Source organism: Phyllopteryx taeniolatus, chromosome 1 (genome assembly GCF_024500385.1).
Source record: "Phyllopteryx taeniolatus isolate TA_2022b chromosome 1, UOR_Ptae_1.2, whole genome shotgun sequence".
NCBI classification, from domain to species: domain Eukaryota; kingdom Metazoa; phylum Chordata; class Actinopteri; order Syngnathiformes; family Syngnathidae; genus Phyllopteryx; species Phyllopteryx taeniolatus.
This window is the reverse complement of record NC_084502.1, coordinates 48,708,774-48,727,738: the sequence shown is the minus strand read 5'-3', so window position 1 is coordinate 48,727,738 and position 18,965 is coordinate 48,708,774. Positions and strand designations below refer to the sequence as shown.

Below are 18,965 nucleotides of genomic sequence, written 5' to 3'. Positions count from 1 at the left end.
CCACTCACCCAAATGGAGGATTTGAGAGACAAAAATGTTAAGAACCACCTGCCTATTAAAATCTCGGATGCGGATTAATTTCGGTTTCAGCTTTGTATACGATGACGAGGGAGTGAAAATTGTTGACTGGCCCTGCGGGAGACGTGTCCAGTACTTTAAATAAACATAAGCAATATGACCAAGCTTCTCCTGTGTGACATCCACGTCCACCGCTTATCCTGTTCAGGGTCGCGGTGTGGTGGAGCCTATCCCAGCTGACTTGAGCGGAAAGACAGTATCCAAACTGAACTGGTCGCCAATCAGTTGCAAGGCACATGTAGACACGAACAACAAATTACACTCATTTTTCATACCGTCACTGCGTGGGAGCTGAACCCACACTGTCTGCACCCGAGTTAGGCAAATGTACCAGTATACCATTGATGACTCTTCTCCTGTGTTTGTATCCTCATATAATGCTTGCTGGACACATGACAGTCGAGTGACTTGTAAAGGTAACACCAGCAAAACAACAACTGCCCATTAAGAATGCTTTTGAACACTGTGTGATAAACGAAAGAAAATAACCTGTGATGTGGGACCGTTTAAATGCGAAAGATTTGCAGCCCTTTTCTGTGGTTGAAAATATGATTTGCATGTCACATGATATGTGACACTTCAGATCTTCTATACACATGTGGGAAAATGTGTTAATTGTCTGATGAAACCAAAGTTGAACTTTTTGGCCACAATTCCAAAAGGCATGTTTGGCTCAAACACAACACTGCTCATCACCCTAATAAGACTATACCTACAGTGAAGCATAGGGGTGGCAGTATCTTTTGTTCTTTTCTTTTCTTCCTTCAGCTGGAACTGGGGCCTTCGTAAAGTACTCGTCAGTTTTGGCTCAAAACCTTCAGGCTTCTGCTAGAAAAAAAAATGTCTGCAAAAGCCTACGAGAGCATCTGAAAATTATTTAGGATTAATCACAGACACTTTAAATGGTGGTAGGTGTATGCTGATTCCCATTTAACAAGAGTTTGAGTTGAGTTGAGTTTCTGAACACAGCCACCTCACCAGCTATGAGGGTGTGCACACCTGTGCAACCACATTATCCATCCATCCATCCATCCATCCATTTTCTGAGCTGCTTCTCCTCACTAGGGTCGCGGGCGCACTGGAGCCCATCCCAGCTATCATCGGGCAGGAGGCGGGGCACACCCTGAACTTGTTGCCAGCCAATCGCAGGGCACATACAAACAAACAACATTCGCACTCACATTCACACCTACGGGCAATTTAGAGTCCCCAAATAATGCATGTTTTTGGGACGTGGGAGGAAACCGGAGTGGCCGGAGAAAACCCACGCAGGCACGGGGAGAACATGCAAACTCCACACAGGCGGGACCGGGGATTGAAACCCGCTCCTCAGAACTGTGAGGCTGACGCTCTAACCAGTCGGCCACCGTGCCGCCCAACCACATTATCTCAGTTGTTAATTTTTACTTCCCCTCTCGAAAAATATATATATTTTTTCAATTGAGTTGTGCAGGTTATAGGTCACATTATTGGTGAAAAAAGCTTTGAAATAAATTATCTTTATCTCATTTTCTTATATAAAAAAACGTTTTTATTTAGATATTAAGTTAATTTGTTATTGTTTATCAACTGTATTTACAACCAACTGTTGTTTTGACTGTGAGATCTTAAAAAATACAGCAGACAATATCATAAGGGCTTTTATTTTGCAAAAGAAATGTTGTAGTCACCTGGAGCTCTGTCTTAAACACAGCTGCCTCCAAAGTCACATATAGTTTTCTTTAATCCTCCTTATAAATTAGAATGGTATATTATGCATGCAATACCGCATTAGCCGCTGAGGATTTTCACCTTCCACAGACAAATCTACAATAAACACAAGATTCTTTCAATGGTCCAGATAAAGCTGTGTGGAAAAGGGGAGGTGCGGAGAGGCCACACCATGAAGTTTGCAATTGCATAGTACATGAAGATCCTCATTTAATGCAAAGCATGCTGCTTTGAGTTGCACATGAATGAAACCTTTTGCAATCATATCTCTGTGTGGAGCATCTCTCAAAAGACTGTATGTACATTTACTACAAAAAATAATCACCAAAAATGCAATTTTTTTGCTTTTTGACTGGAATGAATGTTTTTTTTTCTTCGTCTTTCCCTCAGTTCTGTTCAACATTTCAGCGAATGTAATAAAAGGGAAATATATATGTACCGGTATATCCTATCATAATAGAAACATGAATGGTCTAAAATGCCTTCCTTATCCTCTCAAGCGACATACTTTTTTTTCTTTTTTTTAAAAACCATTTTAAATGGTTCCTCACTAAAAATCAGATGGTTGGTTATACTATGGGGCAGAATGGGCAAAAAAGTTGCTCCACATACTTTTTATTTTTATGTGCTTTAAAAATTTTAACCAATTGTATCTCTTATTTTAAAAGACCAACAGTAATCTAGGAGCTTATTTTAAAGGTAAAGATTGTTCTTCATTGCAAACTTAATTTAGTTATCACCGTCATATTATAAAACAGGTACCTGGTGGTAAAATGGTGAGCATTCCAATATCTTCTAGGATTTTAATCCAATCCTACTGACTGACGTAGCACTCCTAACAAACTGCCACTGCAGCAGTTACACTGGTGCACATTTGTCTCTACATGCCAAGAAAAAAAAAACTTCCCATGGACTCACCACCTGTGGGAGGGGCCATAGGGGTCGGGTGCAGCGCGAGCCGGGCGGTGGCCGAAGGCAGGGATCTTGGCGATCCGATCCCCGGCTACAGAGCCTGGCTCTAGGGACGTGGAATGTCACCTCCATGGCAGGGAAGGAGCCCAAGATGGTGTTTATGACACACACAGCTTGGGCTCTGGTACCAGTCCTCGCGAGAGGGGTTGGACTCTCTTCCACTCTGGAGAAAACCAGGTGAGAGGTGCTGAGCAGGTGTGGGCATACTTATTGTCCCGACTCAGTGCCTGTACTTTGAGGTTCACACCAGTGGGTAAGAGGGTAGCTTTCCTGTCTTCAGGTGAGGGGACTGATCCTGACTGTTTTTTGTTCCCTATGCACCAAACACCAGCTCAGAGTACCAACCCTTTTTTGAGTCCTTGGAGAGGGGGCTGGAGAGTACTCCCGCTTGGGACTCACTCATTTTGCTGGGGGGACTTCAATGCTCATGTGGGCAATGATAGTTAGACCTGGATGGGCATAAACTCCAGCTAGTGTATAGACAATGGATGAATGAATGGATGGATGGATGGATGGATGGATGGATGGATGGACGGATGGATGGATGGACAGATGGATGGACAGATTGATGGATGGTGAGAGGCACCGAGCAGGTGTGGGTATTCCCGAACCTGTTGGTAGACACCAATGGTGAGGGATGCCGTCAAGCTGAAGAAGGAGTCCTATTGGGCATTTTTGGCCTATGGGACTCTTGAGACAGCTGATGGGTACTGGCTGGCCAAGCGGAATTCAGCTTTGGTGGTCGCTGAAGCAAAAACTCGGGTATGGGAGGAGTTCGGTGAGGCCATGGAGAAAGACTTCTGGACGGCTTCAAGGAAATTCTTGTCCACCATCCGGCATCTCAGGAGGGGGAAGCAGTGCACCATCAACACTGTGTATAGTAGGGATGGGGCGCTGCTGACCTCGACTCGGGATGTTGTGAGCCGGTGGGGCGAATACTTTGAAGACCTCCTCAACAACCACCGACACGCCTTCCCATGAGGAAGCAGAGTCTGGGTTCTCTGAGGCGGGCTCTCCTATCTCTGGGGTTGAGGTCACCGAGGTGGTTAGAGAGCTTCTCGGTGGCAAGGCCCCGGAGGTGGATGAGATTCGCCCAGAGTTCCTAAAGGCTTTGGATGTTGTGGGGCTGTCCTGGTTGACACGCCTCTGCAACATCGCATGGACATCGGGGACAGTGCCTCTGGATTGGCAGACTGGGGTGGTGGTCCCCCTTTTTAAGAAGGGTGTGTTCCAACTACAGGGGGCTCACACTCCTCAGCCTCCCTGGTAAGGTCTATTCAGGGGTGCTGGAGAGGAAGGTCCATCGATAAGTCGAATCTCAGATCCAGGAGGAGCAGTGTGGTTTTTGTCCTGGCCGTGGAACAGTGGGCCAGCTCTACACCCTCGGCAGGGCCCTCGAGGGTGCATGGGAGTTCGCCCAACCAGTCTACATGTGTTTTCTGGACTTGGAGAAGGCGTTCGACCATGTCCCTCAGGTGGTCCTGTGGGGGGTGCTTCGGGAGTATGGGGTACCGAACCCCCTGATACGCGCTGTTCGGTCCCTGTACGACCGGAGTCAGAGTTTGGTCCGCATATCTGGCAGTAAGTCGGACTCGTTTCCGGAGAGGGTTGAACTCCGCCAAGACTGCCCTTTGTCACCGATTCTGTTTATAACTTTTATGGACAGAATTTCTAGGCGCAGCCGAGGCGTAGAGGGGGTCCGGTTTGGTGGCCTCAGTATTGCATCTCTGCTTTTTGCAGATGATGTGGTTCTGTTGGCTTCATCAAACCGTGATCTCCAACTCTCACTGGAGCAGTTCGCAGCCGAGTATGAACCGGCTGGAATGAGAATCAACACCTCCAAATCTGAGACCATGGTCCTTAGTCGGAATAGGGTGGCGTGCCCTCTCCAGGTGGGGGATGAGATCCTGCCCCAAGTGGAGGAGTTAAAGTATCTTGGGGTCTTGTACACGAGTGAGGGAAGAATGGAACGGGAGATCGACAGGCGGATCGGTGCACCATCTGTCGTGATGCGGACTTTGTATCGGTCTGTTGTGGTAAAGAAGGAGCTCAGCCGAAAGTCGAAGCTCTAGATTTACCGGTCGATCTACGTTCCTACCCTCACCTATGGTCACGAGCTGTGGGTCGTGACCGAAAGAACGAGATCCTGGATACAAGCGGCCAAAATGAGTTTACTCTGCAGGGTGTCCGGGCTCTCCCTAAGAGACAGGGTGAGAAGCTCGGTCATCCGGAAGGATCTCAGAGTAGAGCTACTACTCCTCCACATCGAGAGGAGCCAGATGAGGTGGCTGGGGCATCTGATTTGGATGCCTGCCGGACGCCTCCCTGGTGAGGTATTCCGGGCACGTCCCACCGGGAGGAGACCCCGGAGATGACCCAGGACACGCTGGAGAGACTACGTCTTTCGGCTGGCCTAGGAACACCTCGGGATCCCCCCGGAAGAGCTGGATGAAGTGGCTGGGGAGAGGGAAGTCTGGGCGTCCCTGGTAAAGCTACTGCCCCCGCGACCCGACCTCGGATAAGCGGTAGAAAATGGATGGATGGATGGATCCCAAGAAAAACAAACTGCCAAACACTGAACATCACAACATTTTGTGTCCCATCAAACATAAATATTTCCCTTGGGTGAATTAATGAAGTTAACATTGACATACATGAAGAAATTCATTTTGTTTACTCTCAGTTGGATGTATTTACCAGTAGTTATGAAGCAAAAACTTAATCATTTTCATGTCAGGGGTGGTCTGCAGTACCAATTTTGAAAGGTTAGTCAGAAATAAACAAGGCAACATGCTTGCTTTATCATCCCCAATGCAAGATACTAAACTACAGAAGTCACTGATTCAATCAATCCATTTACTAATTTACTGCCAATTGCTTGCCTCAACAACATTGACTGGTAGTGTTTGTCCATCCATCCATCCATCCATTTTCAACACCGCTTATCCTGGTTAGGGTCACGGGGCGCTGGAGCCTATCCCAGCTGACTACGGGCGAAAGGCGGACTACACCCTGAACTGGTCGCCAGTCAGTCGCAGGGCACATATAGACACGGACAACCATTCACACTCACATTCACGCTGTCACTGAGTGGGAAACGGAACCCACGCTGCCCGCACCAAAGTCAGGCGAGTGTACCCCTACACCATCAGTGACTGTAGTGTTTGTCATTTGGAACTAATTTCATGAGATCCTATTTCCCAAAAATATTACAGTAAAACCACAAAATACGTTGCCATAAAACCATTAGTAGCTACATCTCCGCTTTCTTGTTTCAGTGTATGTTCTCTTATATAACCACGGTGCAAACACTTTCTAAAAGAGTTGTCGCTGTGCGGGGTTGCATGGCAAGTTTAGGGGGATAATGTATAGCTGGCTACGCAGACATACTGTACTGTAGTTTCATTTGCTATAAATGTCTCAATGCAGATCTTTTGGTTGATTTATAGAATGTAAGGGTGGAGGTGAAACTAAATACAACTTGTCAACAAATGTACAAAGGGAGAAAAAACAAATCTACCCGAAAATATTAAAAATATGCACCCAGAAAACCAGCAACTAAATGCAAGAGGACTGACAATAAAGTAAGACACAGATGAGCAAGCAGGAAGCTGATTGGCTGATGGAAGTGGACGGGTCTGGGACAGACCTCAGGAACCCCAGGTGAAACCAATCACAGGAATTAATTCACTAAAAGAACACTGAAAGCCCCCCCCCACACCCACACAAAAAAACGTCATTTCAATGCTATCAAATTTAAACTTTTCAAGCAGAAGCTCTTTAAAAGTTCTCCAAATAGTATTATTCTAGCTTCAAAACTGATTACAGAAGAAGTAGAGCACTGCTTTCTCCATTTCATTCTGACCTGTTTGCAGCAGTCTTTCCCTCTAAATGAACCACCAAAGCTATGCGATTCAAGAAGTAACGTTCAATGACCAAAATAGTTCAAGAATGTGAAGCACCAATTTTTCAACTCGCAGCACGGTAGACAAATGCCAATACACCCGCTTTCAAGCCCACCCCAGACCACGTGTCTACAATCTAGTTTTTAAGAAAATCTGACCTACAGGATAGATACAAAAGATCTATGAAGGAAGGAAGCAGACGTTCATCATCTATTAGCATGCAATAAGCTAAAAGGTGAGTTTTTTTTTTACATGGTTAGGGAAGTGGTCGGTATCCATTGGACCACCTTCCCACTGGTGTGACATCACATCAGCACCGTGTGACCACTGCTGATGGCAGTAAGCACAATCAATGCAACATGTCTTCCGAGCGTGATCCAGATGGTTCAGTAGTTGGGTGGGCATCATGAAACTCAAATACATTTTTGTGAATGTTTTGGAGGTTTCATACACAAATAACCTTCCTGAAAATAAGGAAAACTTGGGACAATCTTGGCTCTGTGGTAGCGATCATTTATGGGTGGAATTTGGGATATCTGGGCACCTGTGATGATTCAACTGGGTTCAGAGCCGATGCCGGGAGTCATGGCTGTAGCTGCCTGGGGAACTGCGGTTGCGGTGTGGCTTGTATGCATCCTGATAGGGGTCCTGGTAGTCCTGGTAGGGGTCCTGTGTCTCTCGGCTGTGCTGCGAGCCTGACGACATTCGATTGCGTCCCTTGTGTGCCCGTTCATTATGGTAGTTTTCATCAGACGTCATCAGGTTACGACGCTCGTTTGCTGTAGAATGGTCGCCCGTGTGGTTGTTCTGTTGCATTCTTTGGCTCTGCTATTATGAGGGACAAGTAAGACATGAGACAATGGGTCCTATTTGTCAAACCAATAAGACACTGAAGTGGCCGTGGTGTACCTGCAGTCCAGAGATGCTGGTAGGGTATGCCGTGAGGGTGCTGGAGCCTAGGTTGCGTCCCATCAAGGGGTTTAGGGGCGTTGCCATGGAGGTATGTGTTGCTTTCCAATAGGCTTCAAGGTATTCTGCAAGATGCTCGCAGGCATCCTCTAGCTGGTTTTCATCCAGAATGATGTCAAACATTTCCTGTTGGCAGCAAAATGCTCCATAGCTATTATTTTTTTATCATTTTAATGAAAACAGGCCAGTATGCTATGAAGATGGTCACCTACTGGAGGACATTGAGCAAGTTTGTCTGCAGCCACAAGCTGGACATTCAGGTGTTTGCTCTGGGACTTCCCTCTGGACTTGACTAGCCTCTGCAGAACCTGGAAGACAAGGACAGACAAATGTGTCACTATGATCACATTAGTGTGGCTTTTTGGTGGTACTTGGCAGAGGTCTGGCCAGTCCTGAGTATGTACTGCTTATGGTCAGTGTGAGTGTTTGTGAGCTCCACATGACCAGTCCATCACTGCCCTTAAAATGTGCACTAATTCTATCCAGACTAAGATTTCTTTATGGATATTTATATTAATCTTGGTAGTTGTTGTTGTAAATCTGTATAACCCATCTCCATGTAAAGGTGCCGTGGTACAAATCACTTCATTTAGATTGAAGAAAGCAAGGAAATGATCTACCTAACTTGAGACTGTTACCTAAATATTCTGGAATTTTTGCATAAAATATCAAGATTTTGGTTTTGTTTGTCCCCACTGAATGAATTTTCTGTGATCTATCATCTAGCCTCCATTTGGACTTGTTCGAACTTACCTTTGGCGAGGACACTTTGACGTGGACAATGATGGGAGCCAAGGAGGTCTTTAGGAGCTGGGCAGGGTGGTTGATGGTGTCGGCATCCAGCACTACCAGCTGCAGTGAGCGGGCCAACTCAAAAATCCGCTCAATCTCGCTTTGCACTTCAGCTGATGACACAAGACATGAGTGAGGAGCGGTTGAAGACACTAGAACAGAACTTTATCAATGCAACATCGAGCTTTCCGTTAGGTAGCATTTAAAGTGTAATTTCTTACCTAAGCTGGAACGGGTGTTGGACCGCTCTATAATGGCCCGCTTGCTGGGGTTGTTGAGGACGGACCTCTTGGCTAAAGATATATCTGCAGTGACTCTAGTGATTGATATCCTGCAAGGGTGAGGCAAATATTCCGTAGATTGATGAAAAAAAGAAAAAGAAACAAAGGAAGCATTGCATTTGTCTCACCTTCCATCAAATCTGTGCTTGAGAAAGTCAAAGAGTGCTTTCTGCATCATATCAGTCACCTGCACAGATGAGTTTTACATTTGTAATGTAATTTGCTGAAAAGCTCATATTCCTGCTGTCATTTTTTAAATCCATGCATCCATCCATCCATCCATTTTTCTATACACTTGTCCTCATTAGGATTAGCTGGAGTTTATGCCCATCCAGGTCTAACTATCATTGCCCACATGAGCATTGAAGTCCTCCCAGCAAAATGAATGAGTCCCCAGCGGGAGTACTCTCCAGCACCCTCTCCAAGGACTCAAAAAAGGGTTGGTACTCTGAGCTGGTGTTTGGTGCAAGGGTAACAAAAAACAGTCAGGATCAGGCCCCTCACCTGAAGACAGGAAAGCTACCCTCTCATCCACTGCGGTGAACCTCAGAGTACAGGCACTGAGTCGGGACAATAAGTATGCCCACAGCTGCTCAGCACCTCTCATCTGGTTTTCTCCAGAATGGAAGAGAGTTCAACCCCTCTGAAGAGAATAGTTACCCGAGTCCAAGCTGTGTGTTGAGGTGATTCTGAGAGTCTAGTCAGAAGTTCTTGACCTTGCACACCAGCTCAAGCTCCTTCCCTGCCAGAGAGGTCACATTCAACGTCCCCTAGAACCAGCTGGCAGCTGCCATCCCAGGTCCCCATCCTCGTCGTCATCCAGTCAACTATGCATCGGACTCACTTAGCCTCTCCCACAGGTAGTAAGCCCATGGGAAGGGGGACCCATGTTATCACTTCGGGCTTTGACCTATGTTACCACTTAAGCACATTGAGCATCCGGGAGAGGGTAAACATCTTCCAATAATTGGATTCATCATAGGGAATTTCCGAAGTTTGCCTGGTCCCACATCTAGGGCCTGTTTGCCCTGGGAATAAAGCCCCTGACAACTTAGCTCCTTGGATCATTGGGACGCTACAATAGGGTGAAGGCTCAGGAAAGAGGGAAACTGGAGTACGCTGAGAAAACCCATGCAAGCACAGCACACACAAAGTCTTCTCAAGCTCACCTCATAACCCTTGAGCGAGGGTCCCACCAGCACCACTGGTCTCATGGAGGGAACAACGTCATATGGGGGGATGTGCTCCGTCTGTCAATTGAAACATTTAGTCAGCAGCAGGCGGCTTAATAAGAGGGAGATCATGGAGCCAAAATAACACAATCAGACAGCTCCAATGGGCAGCGGATGAATGTGGATTGCAATCAGTTGTTAAAATGACAGGTCGCTGTTGCATGATGCAAACTCACTGAAGCCATGTTTCCATCAAGTAGTACAGTTCAGTTTAATTCAGCACAGTGCACCGTGTCATAAAGTGCTTTGTGTTTCCATTGCAAAGTATGTTGGTGGTATGGTGTTAGCTGTGTAATCTAGATATAAAATAGTGTCCTATCCTAGCCAGATCTTCCAATGGATGCACCCATATAAGGTATGTGAAAGAGACAGAGAACATCCAGCAACATGTGTGGTATTTCTTTAGCATGTTGTTATTTCTTATAGGAATAAAACAAATGTGTTTGAGAAAAGGTATTTTGTGCTCTTCCCATTCCATTCTCATTTGTTTTTGGAAGTAATGATTTTGTGTTGTAATCAATGTGTGGAGCGTGTTGTCTCTTTTGCCTCCCTTTTTGGTACACAGAACGTTGTATTATGGTCACTTTTACAACAATGTAAATTACCTCAATCAAACTGTAATGATTGATGAAAACAAGGCTTGAATGTAACAAGAGAATGAAAGGATGAGGAGCAACATGCCAATGTTGTCTGGAAACAGACATTTAACTAGTTGATTACAGTTTGTATTTTTAAAGATGGGAAAAAAGACAACTTTGATACTTCAGTGAGTCTGAAGTATTGCGCTCCGTGTGATATGTGGCCACTTGCTGTAGCGCCACAAGCTCCTGTCATTCGGCAATGGAGGCCACAAGAACTCAGTGGATGCTTCATGAGTGGGTCTCACCAACTTACCACTTTCTGTTTCTGCTTTCCTGTGGGTGGGGAGAGAAGACAGTGACAGTATCGTCAGTGGCTGATTTGGGGAGGAGTCACAGCCAGAAACCTTGCGTGCCATGAGCAAAGAAAACCTAGCAACTATCAACTAGAATAAAAAAAAAATATATATGAGAAAATGTGTTTCTATGCTCCTATTATATTCACAAAATCACATGAGTGCTGTTCAGGGGGGTTCATAGTCTTGTCGTTGGATTCACACTGTGGTAAGCCCCACTCTCAGAACGCCTGCAGTCCTCAACTGGAGGAAGAGGAGGATCATGGGAAAATGTACCAACAACCGTAGGCAGTGAACTTAGGCTCTAAGCAGAGACACGGTAAGGTTTTATGCTCTTATTCTAGGCTGATGTGCTTCAGGAGGCTCGTCTCTAAGTAGGTGGCTGGCTACTTAGGGCCCTCTCCCCCTGTCTGATGCGCTCACCTGCCGAGGATATGAGGGGTCGGATAGAGGCAGACACCTCATCCTCTACACTGGAAGAGGAGTTCCCTCCAGACTTACTGGAAAACACAAGAGGGGGATAAAGAGAGACAGAAACACAGCGTGGCATTAATGCAGAAAACGTGAGGAAACGTCAAGGGATCAGTCCAGGAATTCTGACTACAGTGAATTTGAATGTGTCCGGTTGTCTGAGATGCTTTGATGGCAGTCACCGAGCTCTCAAGTGGAGCGCTGGATCGGTCAGGTCCACAGAGATTAGTGTTAAGGCCGACTTTGAGGCTTGAAAAAGTGCATGAGTTACTGTACAAAAGCTGGGTGACATAACCTTCAAGACACATTACGCACACGAGAAAGCACACAGAAAGTTAATGGGACCTCTTATTAGGGCCGTTGAAAACGATTGCGTGAGTAGAGGAGATGGTCTATACAGGCATGAGTCAGTTCAGGGTGTAGTCCGCCTTTCGCCCGAAGTCAGCTGGGATAGGCTCCAGCGCCCCGCGACCCTAACCAGGATAAGCGGCGTTGAAAATGGATGGATGGATGGATGGATGTTCGAAAGTACTGAAAACGATTAAAGACTAAGACTTCCTTTTTGACGTATAGCGTTAAAGTCTTTTTCACCATTTCAGTTGCCTGGACTTTTTTGGGGCGTGGCCAAAACCAAGCCTAAGTACACACTTGGACATTCTGGAATGAGTCAGCCCTCCACCACTATATAAGTACTTAGCCCCTTCATTCCATCAGTGGCTATCCTATGCAATTGCGAGTTACTTATATTAACTAATAACTTGGCCCATTTCTACCACTACAGCATGCAGTTAGCTACCAAGCTATGCCTACAGCATGAAAAATGCTTCTTTTCCAAAGTGTTATGTGTTTTGTGTTATTTGAGCTACAGTGTCTCTGTTGTGTGGACCCACGCACGGCGCATGGTGCGAGGCAGTGACAAGTTGGACAACCCTGGCACTGGTCTCCTCGCTAGTCCATTTGTTGTTGCCTCGCTCCGTGTGTTGTGTGTGGGCCCACAAAACAGAGACACTTCAGGGAACGTTAACTGTTTATTAAACAGAGCAGCACACATTATTCAGCTTGTATATCACACTACAGACATATGAGCACATACTGAACGTATTTGAGAGACAGGTGAAGGTCGAGTGGAATGTGTTTTCAACACATTCGGTGGACACGCACTGTCGACAGCTGGGAAGAGGTTTCTATTTTTTACGATTTTGGAGCTGCATTTCATATACTTGGAGATTTTTTTCAATCATTCAAATTTGGCAGGTTTGTTAACAACACCCTATTCTGTGGTGGGTCAAAGATGAGTGTGTGTCAAGACATTTTTATTTTCACTTTACAGGGTGTTAAATAAAGACCAAAAATCCATAAAAACATTGGAAATGCAAGTGAAACATGGTCTTAAATGTACGTTTTGGAAAAACAACCGTTATCATTTCCATGTAACATACTGTTAACGCTTTGTGTTAAAAATAGACGACAGTATGCATGTGTATAAGTATGGGTATGAAATTAACTAAGGCGGACTGCAATGTGTTCTCTACCAAAGCATACTTTTACGACACTGCTACTCCATCCAGTGAAATCACAGTACTTTAGAAAAAGACTTTATTCACATATCACATGTATGCAGAGTGTGGTGTTTTTTAAGTGCCATTCTACATTTTTGCACATGGCACTTTCACATAGTTGTAATATTATCTTGATTAGCAATTCAAAGATTTGTCTATAGGCTATTGACTACAGGAAGCCAAATTCCCACAAATGGAAAACAACAATGTACAGTATGGTCTTTTGCTACTTACCCTTGGACTCGTCCTCTTTTCTGCTCCTGCTGGAGCCTGATGTTCTCCAGCTTCAGGGGGCTGGGGATGAAACCGATCTCGCAGCCCTCTTTCACCAAGCGTCCAATCCACCAATCGTTGTTGAACTTCTAGCGACAGAACGCAGGACACAACACCACCAAATTGACACCACTGTTTTTCACTCATGATGAATAGAGTCATCGTCAAAAAAGTCCAAAAGAACCTCTTTTATGTGGAGGAAGTCCTTGGCGTCGAAGGAGATGGCTGTGGCGGGAACTGGAACATCCTCATCCAGAGCGCCACAGTAGCTGACGTTGGTCCTCACAGCAAACGCTACAGGTTTGGTCTGGAGGCACAGTCACATGTGCATGCTATGTTTTGGGACTAGAAAAGTACCTGAATTCTTTATACCAATCACATGTATAATGCATTTGGCTACCTTGGCTCTCTCTAGCTGGATGGTGGCTTGCTGCTCCCGCTCCTGTCGGCTCTGTCCCGGTCCTTGGCTCTGGCTTGGGCTCTGGCTCTGGACCTGGGCCTGCACGTCACGCTCCTCCTCCAGAGAGACATCTGAGTCTGATGGTCTACTAGTATATGAATCAGCTGAGCCCTGCAAACACGTCGTACAAAAGCAGAGGCTTCCTTCAGCTAGCAGCAACTAAGGATCAACTGATTACGGTGTCTCAAGGTTGATAGCTAAGCACTCTTTACTCGTAATCGATCTATACAAACTGGTCTCCTGTGAGGTCAGCCACAAACGGGCATCGTTTGGACAACATGGATGTTGAGAGGATGGAATGCGATCCACAAGCAAATAGAACACAAATGCCACTGACAAAATAGTATCCTCTGCTTGAGTTGCTCTGTTTTGGAATTATCAGATAAAAGGCACGTTCTGCTGATTCAGTGCACCAAGATCAGTTGGGCACGGCATGCTCTGCTTAGCTGAGGAAGTCATCTGCTTAATGGCTTTTTCTTATCCGGCTCGAGGAGACAAAGCGGTTACTTCAGCTCGTTTACAAATTTATGAAAGATAGACTATAGCGTGGCGTTTGAAGCTGATTGGTGTTGAGTTGGAGGAAATGAGTGTGAGGGCCAAGTCTGCTCATATTTTCTGTCTTTCAATCACAAGTAAGCCAATAAATGTGTGTGTCCTCACACAATTTTTACCCTCCATGTCGAATCACAAAGCAAAGCATCTTTTCATCTGTGTGGATGCTTTGCAGCATCCAAGCCCTTGTCCAATGGAGTAGCTTCGGCATGTGACTCATCAACATCACAATCCACTTAATGACATCACGATGCGTGATTGTCCCTGCCCGGGCAGAACCTACACAACGGGCTGCTTCAGGTGGAGTGGAAAATTCTCGGTCTCATCTATTGCGAGCAGATCCATGTGACAATGATCATCTTTCTTCCTGGCGCCAGGATGAGCTGCATTTCTGGGAGCGTCAGTGCGTTGAACGCTGAATGGTTTCAGACTGCAGCAGCAGCCGCACATCACGCACACATATGGTGGGGAAATAGATAAAATTGAGGGATGACACGCATCAGAAGCCATCTGCCAAATGTGCACCCCCACCCTGTCTCGCTCACATACACACGCACATGCACACACACACCCCAACATCCACCCAACCCCCTTCCAGCCAAAGCAGAGCCCACCATCAAACTATGTTGTTGGCTCAAAGGCCTTCCGAGCATACTGCGTGTGAGCACAAAGACAGCAGCACACATCCAAACACTCACCGCCTCCGAGTCTTCAAATCCATGCAGATACAAATTGTCATACATGGAGGTTTGTTATTCCAACGCACACCTCTGACACAGAATGAGGGGGAAGAGCAAGTGTAGAGGCAGAGGAGGAAGGAGGGGGCGCCAGAGAAGGGGGAGAAGGATGGATGGGATGACGACAATCCCTTCTCTTTACACCACAGAAAGCTATTTTAAAAAAAGAGATCAGTCTCCTCCCGTTGGACGGCGTCTGGTCCTCTGGAGCTTTGACGGATGCAACGTCTCCCTGGTCCCACAGAGCTGCTGGCTGGCTCACATTATAGAATGGAGAGGCTCTCCCTGGAGGTAGCCCAATTGTGGCATTTCATTTCATCACAGGCAAACAGTGAGCAGCAGCAGCAGCAGCAGCAGATCCAGCCTCAATAGCCAAGCCTGATGACTGAGCAAATGTGCATCAATGTGATTGGCTGGCTTGCTGGCCAGTCAGCTCAGAGGAAGCAAGGATCAGCGGGGGAGGAGGGTGAAGCAGCTTCCTCCATTTCTCTTTTTGAGCCATTTCTCAGAGGAGAGCTGAAATTTTCTTACAGTGAAACAAACTAATAATAATAACTAATAATAAACTACTACTACTACCACTAATAATAATAATAATTATTATAATACAAGCCGGCACGGTGATTGACTGGTTAGCACATCCGCCTCACAGTTCTGGTGTCCGGGGTTCAAATCCAGGCCCCGCCTGTGTGCAGTTTGCATGTTCTCCCCGTGCCTGGGTGGGTTTTCTCCGGGGACTCCGGTTTCCTCCCACATCCCAAAAACATGCGTGGTAGGTTTAATGAAGACTCTAAATTGCCCGTAGGTGTGTTTGTGAGTGCGAATGGTTGTTTGTTTCGTGTGCCCTGCGATTGGCTGGGGACCGGTTCAGGGTGTACCCCGCGTCTCGCCCGAAGATAGCTGGGATAGGCTCCAGCACGCCCTAGTGAGGATAAGCGGTAAAGAAAATGGATGGATTATAATACAAACCCCAATTCGAATGAAGTTGGGATGTTGTGTAAAACGTAAATATAAACAGAATACAATGATTTGATCTTTTCCAACCTATATTTAATTGAAAACAAATAAACCCAGGATATTTAATGTTTAAAACTGATGACCTTTGGTTTTTTTGTTGTTGTTGTTTTGTTTCTTTTTTTGCTAATATTCACTCATTTTGAATTTGATGCCTGCAACACATTCCAAAAAAGATGGACGAGGGACATACCACAATGTTACATCACCTTTCCTTTTAACAACAGTCAATTGTCATGGTCTGTGTTTTGGTTTGGGTTGTTTAGTTTTGTTCCATGTTTTCCTGTGTTCCATGTTTGTCGTGTGCTCATTAGGTTGTTGTGTCCACCTGTTCTCGTCTACTTTGTGTTGACCAATCAGCTCTCTCTAGCCACTCGTCTTGTCCAGGTGTTCCTCGTTGTCTCGTCAATTTGTTTGTATTTAGTTCCCTGGTTTCTTTCAGTTCTCGTCGGTTCATTGTCGTTGTCACATGTCTTGCCATGTCATAGTCGCCAGTTGTTTTTGTCATAGTCGCCAGTTGTTTTTGTCATAGTTGCCTGTTGTTTTATCATTGTGATTAAATATTATTATTTTGAGATTCCCGCACTCCTGCCTTGCCTCCCTGCTTCCCTGCAATTGGGTCCACCATGTTCTTGACTTGCGTTCCTCGCCGTCGCCCTAACCATGTTCATGACAGAATGAACCGACCAGAACAGGACCCAGCGGGAAGAACATGGCGTCACCCTGGACGCCACCAAACTGGCTCCCACCGTCCTCAGCCTGCCATCCATACCTACCCTCCTCCAGTAAGCCCTATCATTCAGTCTTTTCTGTCCTTTTCCTCGGGTCCCCCCACTTGTCCTAGCTATTCACCATGCCCTACTATTGTACATCCACATGTTTCTTTAGATTCAGATTTTTCTGATTGTGAAGATGGCCCTGATTTAGTTAACCTCCTGTCGGATTCTGACTCTGACACAGATTTAGATTTTTCTGGTTCCTTCCCTAGTTTATCCCGTCCTCGTCAGTTTTTGTCACGTTTCCACGTTTCCAACCCCAGTGAGTCCAAATCCTTTCCCTCTGACCTTTTCTTGGGCACCCGTTTGGCCATCTACCCGGGACCGCCGCGTGGTGGCCAACGGAGGCGCCCAAGTAAAGGTCAAATTTTGCCCCCTCGTTTTTCCCCGCCTGTTCACAAATCACTTGATTTTTCACCTGTTCCCACACGTTGTTCCACGGCCCCAATTAAGTCACGTCTAGTCAAACCTGCCCCCAAGCCATGTTCAGTACCAGCCATTTTTCCTAGTTCACCTTCCCGAGACCTTGTGCACTCTTCCACTCCCGTACCCTCTACTCCCATACCTCAATGGCGGCAGGCTGAGGAAGCGACTGCAGCTCCCGTTCCGGCTAATCGGCAGCTGCGCCAGGCTCCCGTTCCGGCTCCTCGGCAGCTGCGCCAGGCTCCCGCACCGGCGGCGCTCGTCCAGCGGCCGCCACCCATCCTTGCTCCGGCGGCGCTCGTCCAGCGGCCGCCACCCGTCCTTGCTCCGGCGGCGCTCGTCCAGCGGCCGCCACCTGACCCTGCTCCAGCGGCGCTCGTCCAGCGGCCGCCACCTGACCCTACTCCGGCGGCGCTCGTCCAGCGGCCGCCACCCGTCCTTGCTCCGGCGGCGCTCGTCCAGCGGCCGCCACCTGACCCTACTCCGGCGGCGCTCGTCCAGCGGCCGCCACCTGACCCTGCTCCAACGGCGCTCGTCCAGCGGCCGCCACTCATCCTTGCTCCGGCGGCGCTCGTCCAGCGGCCGCCACCCGTCCTTGCTCCGGCGGCGCTCGTCCAGCGGCCGCCACCTGACCCTACTCCGGCGGCGCTCGTCCAGTGGCCGCCACCTGACCCTACTCCGGCGGCGCTCGTCCAGCGGCTGCCACCTGACCCTGCTCCAACGGCGCTCGTCCAGCGGCCGCCACCCGTCCTTGCTCCGGCGGCGCTCGTCCAGCGGCCGCCACCCGTCCTTGCTCCGGCGGCGCTCGTCCAGCGGCCGCCATCCGACCATGTTCCGGCGCCGCTCGTCCAGCGGCCGCCACCTGACCCTGCTATGGTGGCGCTCGTCCAGCGGCCGCCACCCGTCCTTGCTCCGGCGGCGCTCGTCCAGCGGCCGCCACCTGACCCTGCTCCAGCGGCGCTCGTCCAGCGGCCGCCACCTGACCCTACTCCGGCGGCGCTCGTCCAGCGGCCACCACCCGTCCTTGCTCCGGTGGCGCTCGTCCAGCGGCCGCCACCTGACCCTACTCCGGCGGCGCTCGTCCAGCGGCCGCCACCTGACCCTGCTCCAACGGCGCTCGTCCAGCGGCCGCCACCTGACCCTGCTCCAACGGCGCTCGTCCAGCGGCCGCCACCTGACCCTGCTCCGGCGGCGCTCGTCCAGCGGCCGCCACCTGACCCTGCTCCGGCGGCGCTCGTCCAGCGGCCGCCACCCGTCCTTGCTCCGGCGGCGCTCGTCCAGCGGCCGCCACCCGTCCTTGCTCCGGCGGCGCTCGTCCAGCGGCCGCCACCCGTCCTTGCTCCGGCGGCGCTCGTCCAGCGGCCGCCACCCGTCCTTGCTCCGGCGGCGTTCGTCCAGCGGCCGCCGTCCGACCATGTTCCGGCGCCGCTCGTCCAGCGGCCGCCACCTGACCCTGCTCTGGCGGCGCTCGTCCAGCGGCCGCCACCCGTCCTTGCTCCGGCGGCGCTCGTCCAGCGGCCGCCACCTGACCCTGCTCCAGCAGCGCTCGTCCAGCGGCCGCCACCTGACCCTACTCCGGCGGCGCTCGTCCAGCGGCCACCACCCGTCCTTGCTCCGGCGGCGCTCGTCCAGCGGCCGCCACCTGACCCTACTCCGGCGGCGCTCGTCCAGCGGCCGCCACCTGACCCTGCTCCAACGGCGCTCGTCCAGCGGCCGCCACCCGACCACGCTCTGGCGGCGCTCGTCCAGCGGCCGCCACCCGACCACGCTCCGGCGGCACTCGTCCAGCGGCCGCCACCCAACCCTATTGCCTGGCCCCTGCATTAC

The 18,965-nt window shown here is 48.8% G+C and overlaps 1 protein-coding gene across 4 annotated transcripts in view; it reads right to left on the bottom strand.

The window, feature by feature from the left end:
* Positions 1 to 1,702: 1,702 nt before the first annotated feature.
* The window catches only part of LOC133490252 (voltage-dependent L-type calcium channel subunit beta-4-like), a 34,990-nt gene continuing 17,727 nt past the window's right edge, over positions 1,703 to 18,965 (bottom strand). The window contains exons 1-13 of one of the 4 annotated variants that reach the window (XM_061800110.1): positions 14,887 to 15,311; positions 13,577 to 13,747; positions 13,361 to 13,483; positions 13,138 to 13,265; positions 11,297 to 11,373; positions 10,834 to 10,853; positions 9,877 to 9,957; positions 8,836 to 8,894; positions 8,648 to 8,757; positions 8,388 to 8,539; positions 7,847 to 7,942; positions 7,575 to 7,760; positions 1,703 to 7,493 (exon numbers count right to left, since the gene is read on the bottom strand). In XM_061800110.1, coding sequence (XP_061656094.1) covers positions 7,230 to 7,493; positions 7,575 to 7,760; positions 7,847 to 7,942; positions 8,388 to 8,539; positions 8,648 to 8,757; positions 8,836 to 8,894; positions 9,877 to 9,957; positions 10,834 to 10,853; positions 11,297 to 11,373; positions 13,138 to 13,265; positions 13,361 to 13,483; positions 13,577 to 13,747; positions 14,887 to 14,931 — 1,512 coding nt within the window. In that variant the 5' untranslated portion in view covers positions 14,932 to 15,311 and the 3' untranslated portion in view covers positions 1,703 to 7,229. Of the gene's footprint in view, positions 7,494 to 7,574; positions 7,761 to 7,846; positions 7,943 to 8,387; positions 8,540 to 8,647; positions 8,758 to 8,835; positions 8,895 to 9,876; positions 9,958 to 10,833; positions 10,854 to 11,296; positions 11,374 to 13,137; positions 13,266 to 13,360; positions 13,484 to 13,576; positions 13,748 to 14,886; positions 15,312 to 18,965 lie in introns of those variants that run through there. The other 3 variants (XM_061800119.1, XM_061800090.1, XM_061800100.1) reach the window with 3 other exon arrangements.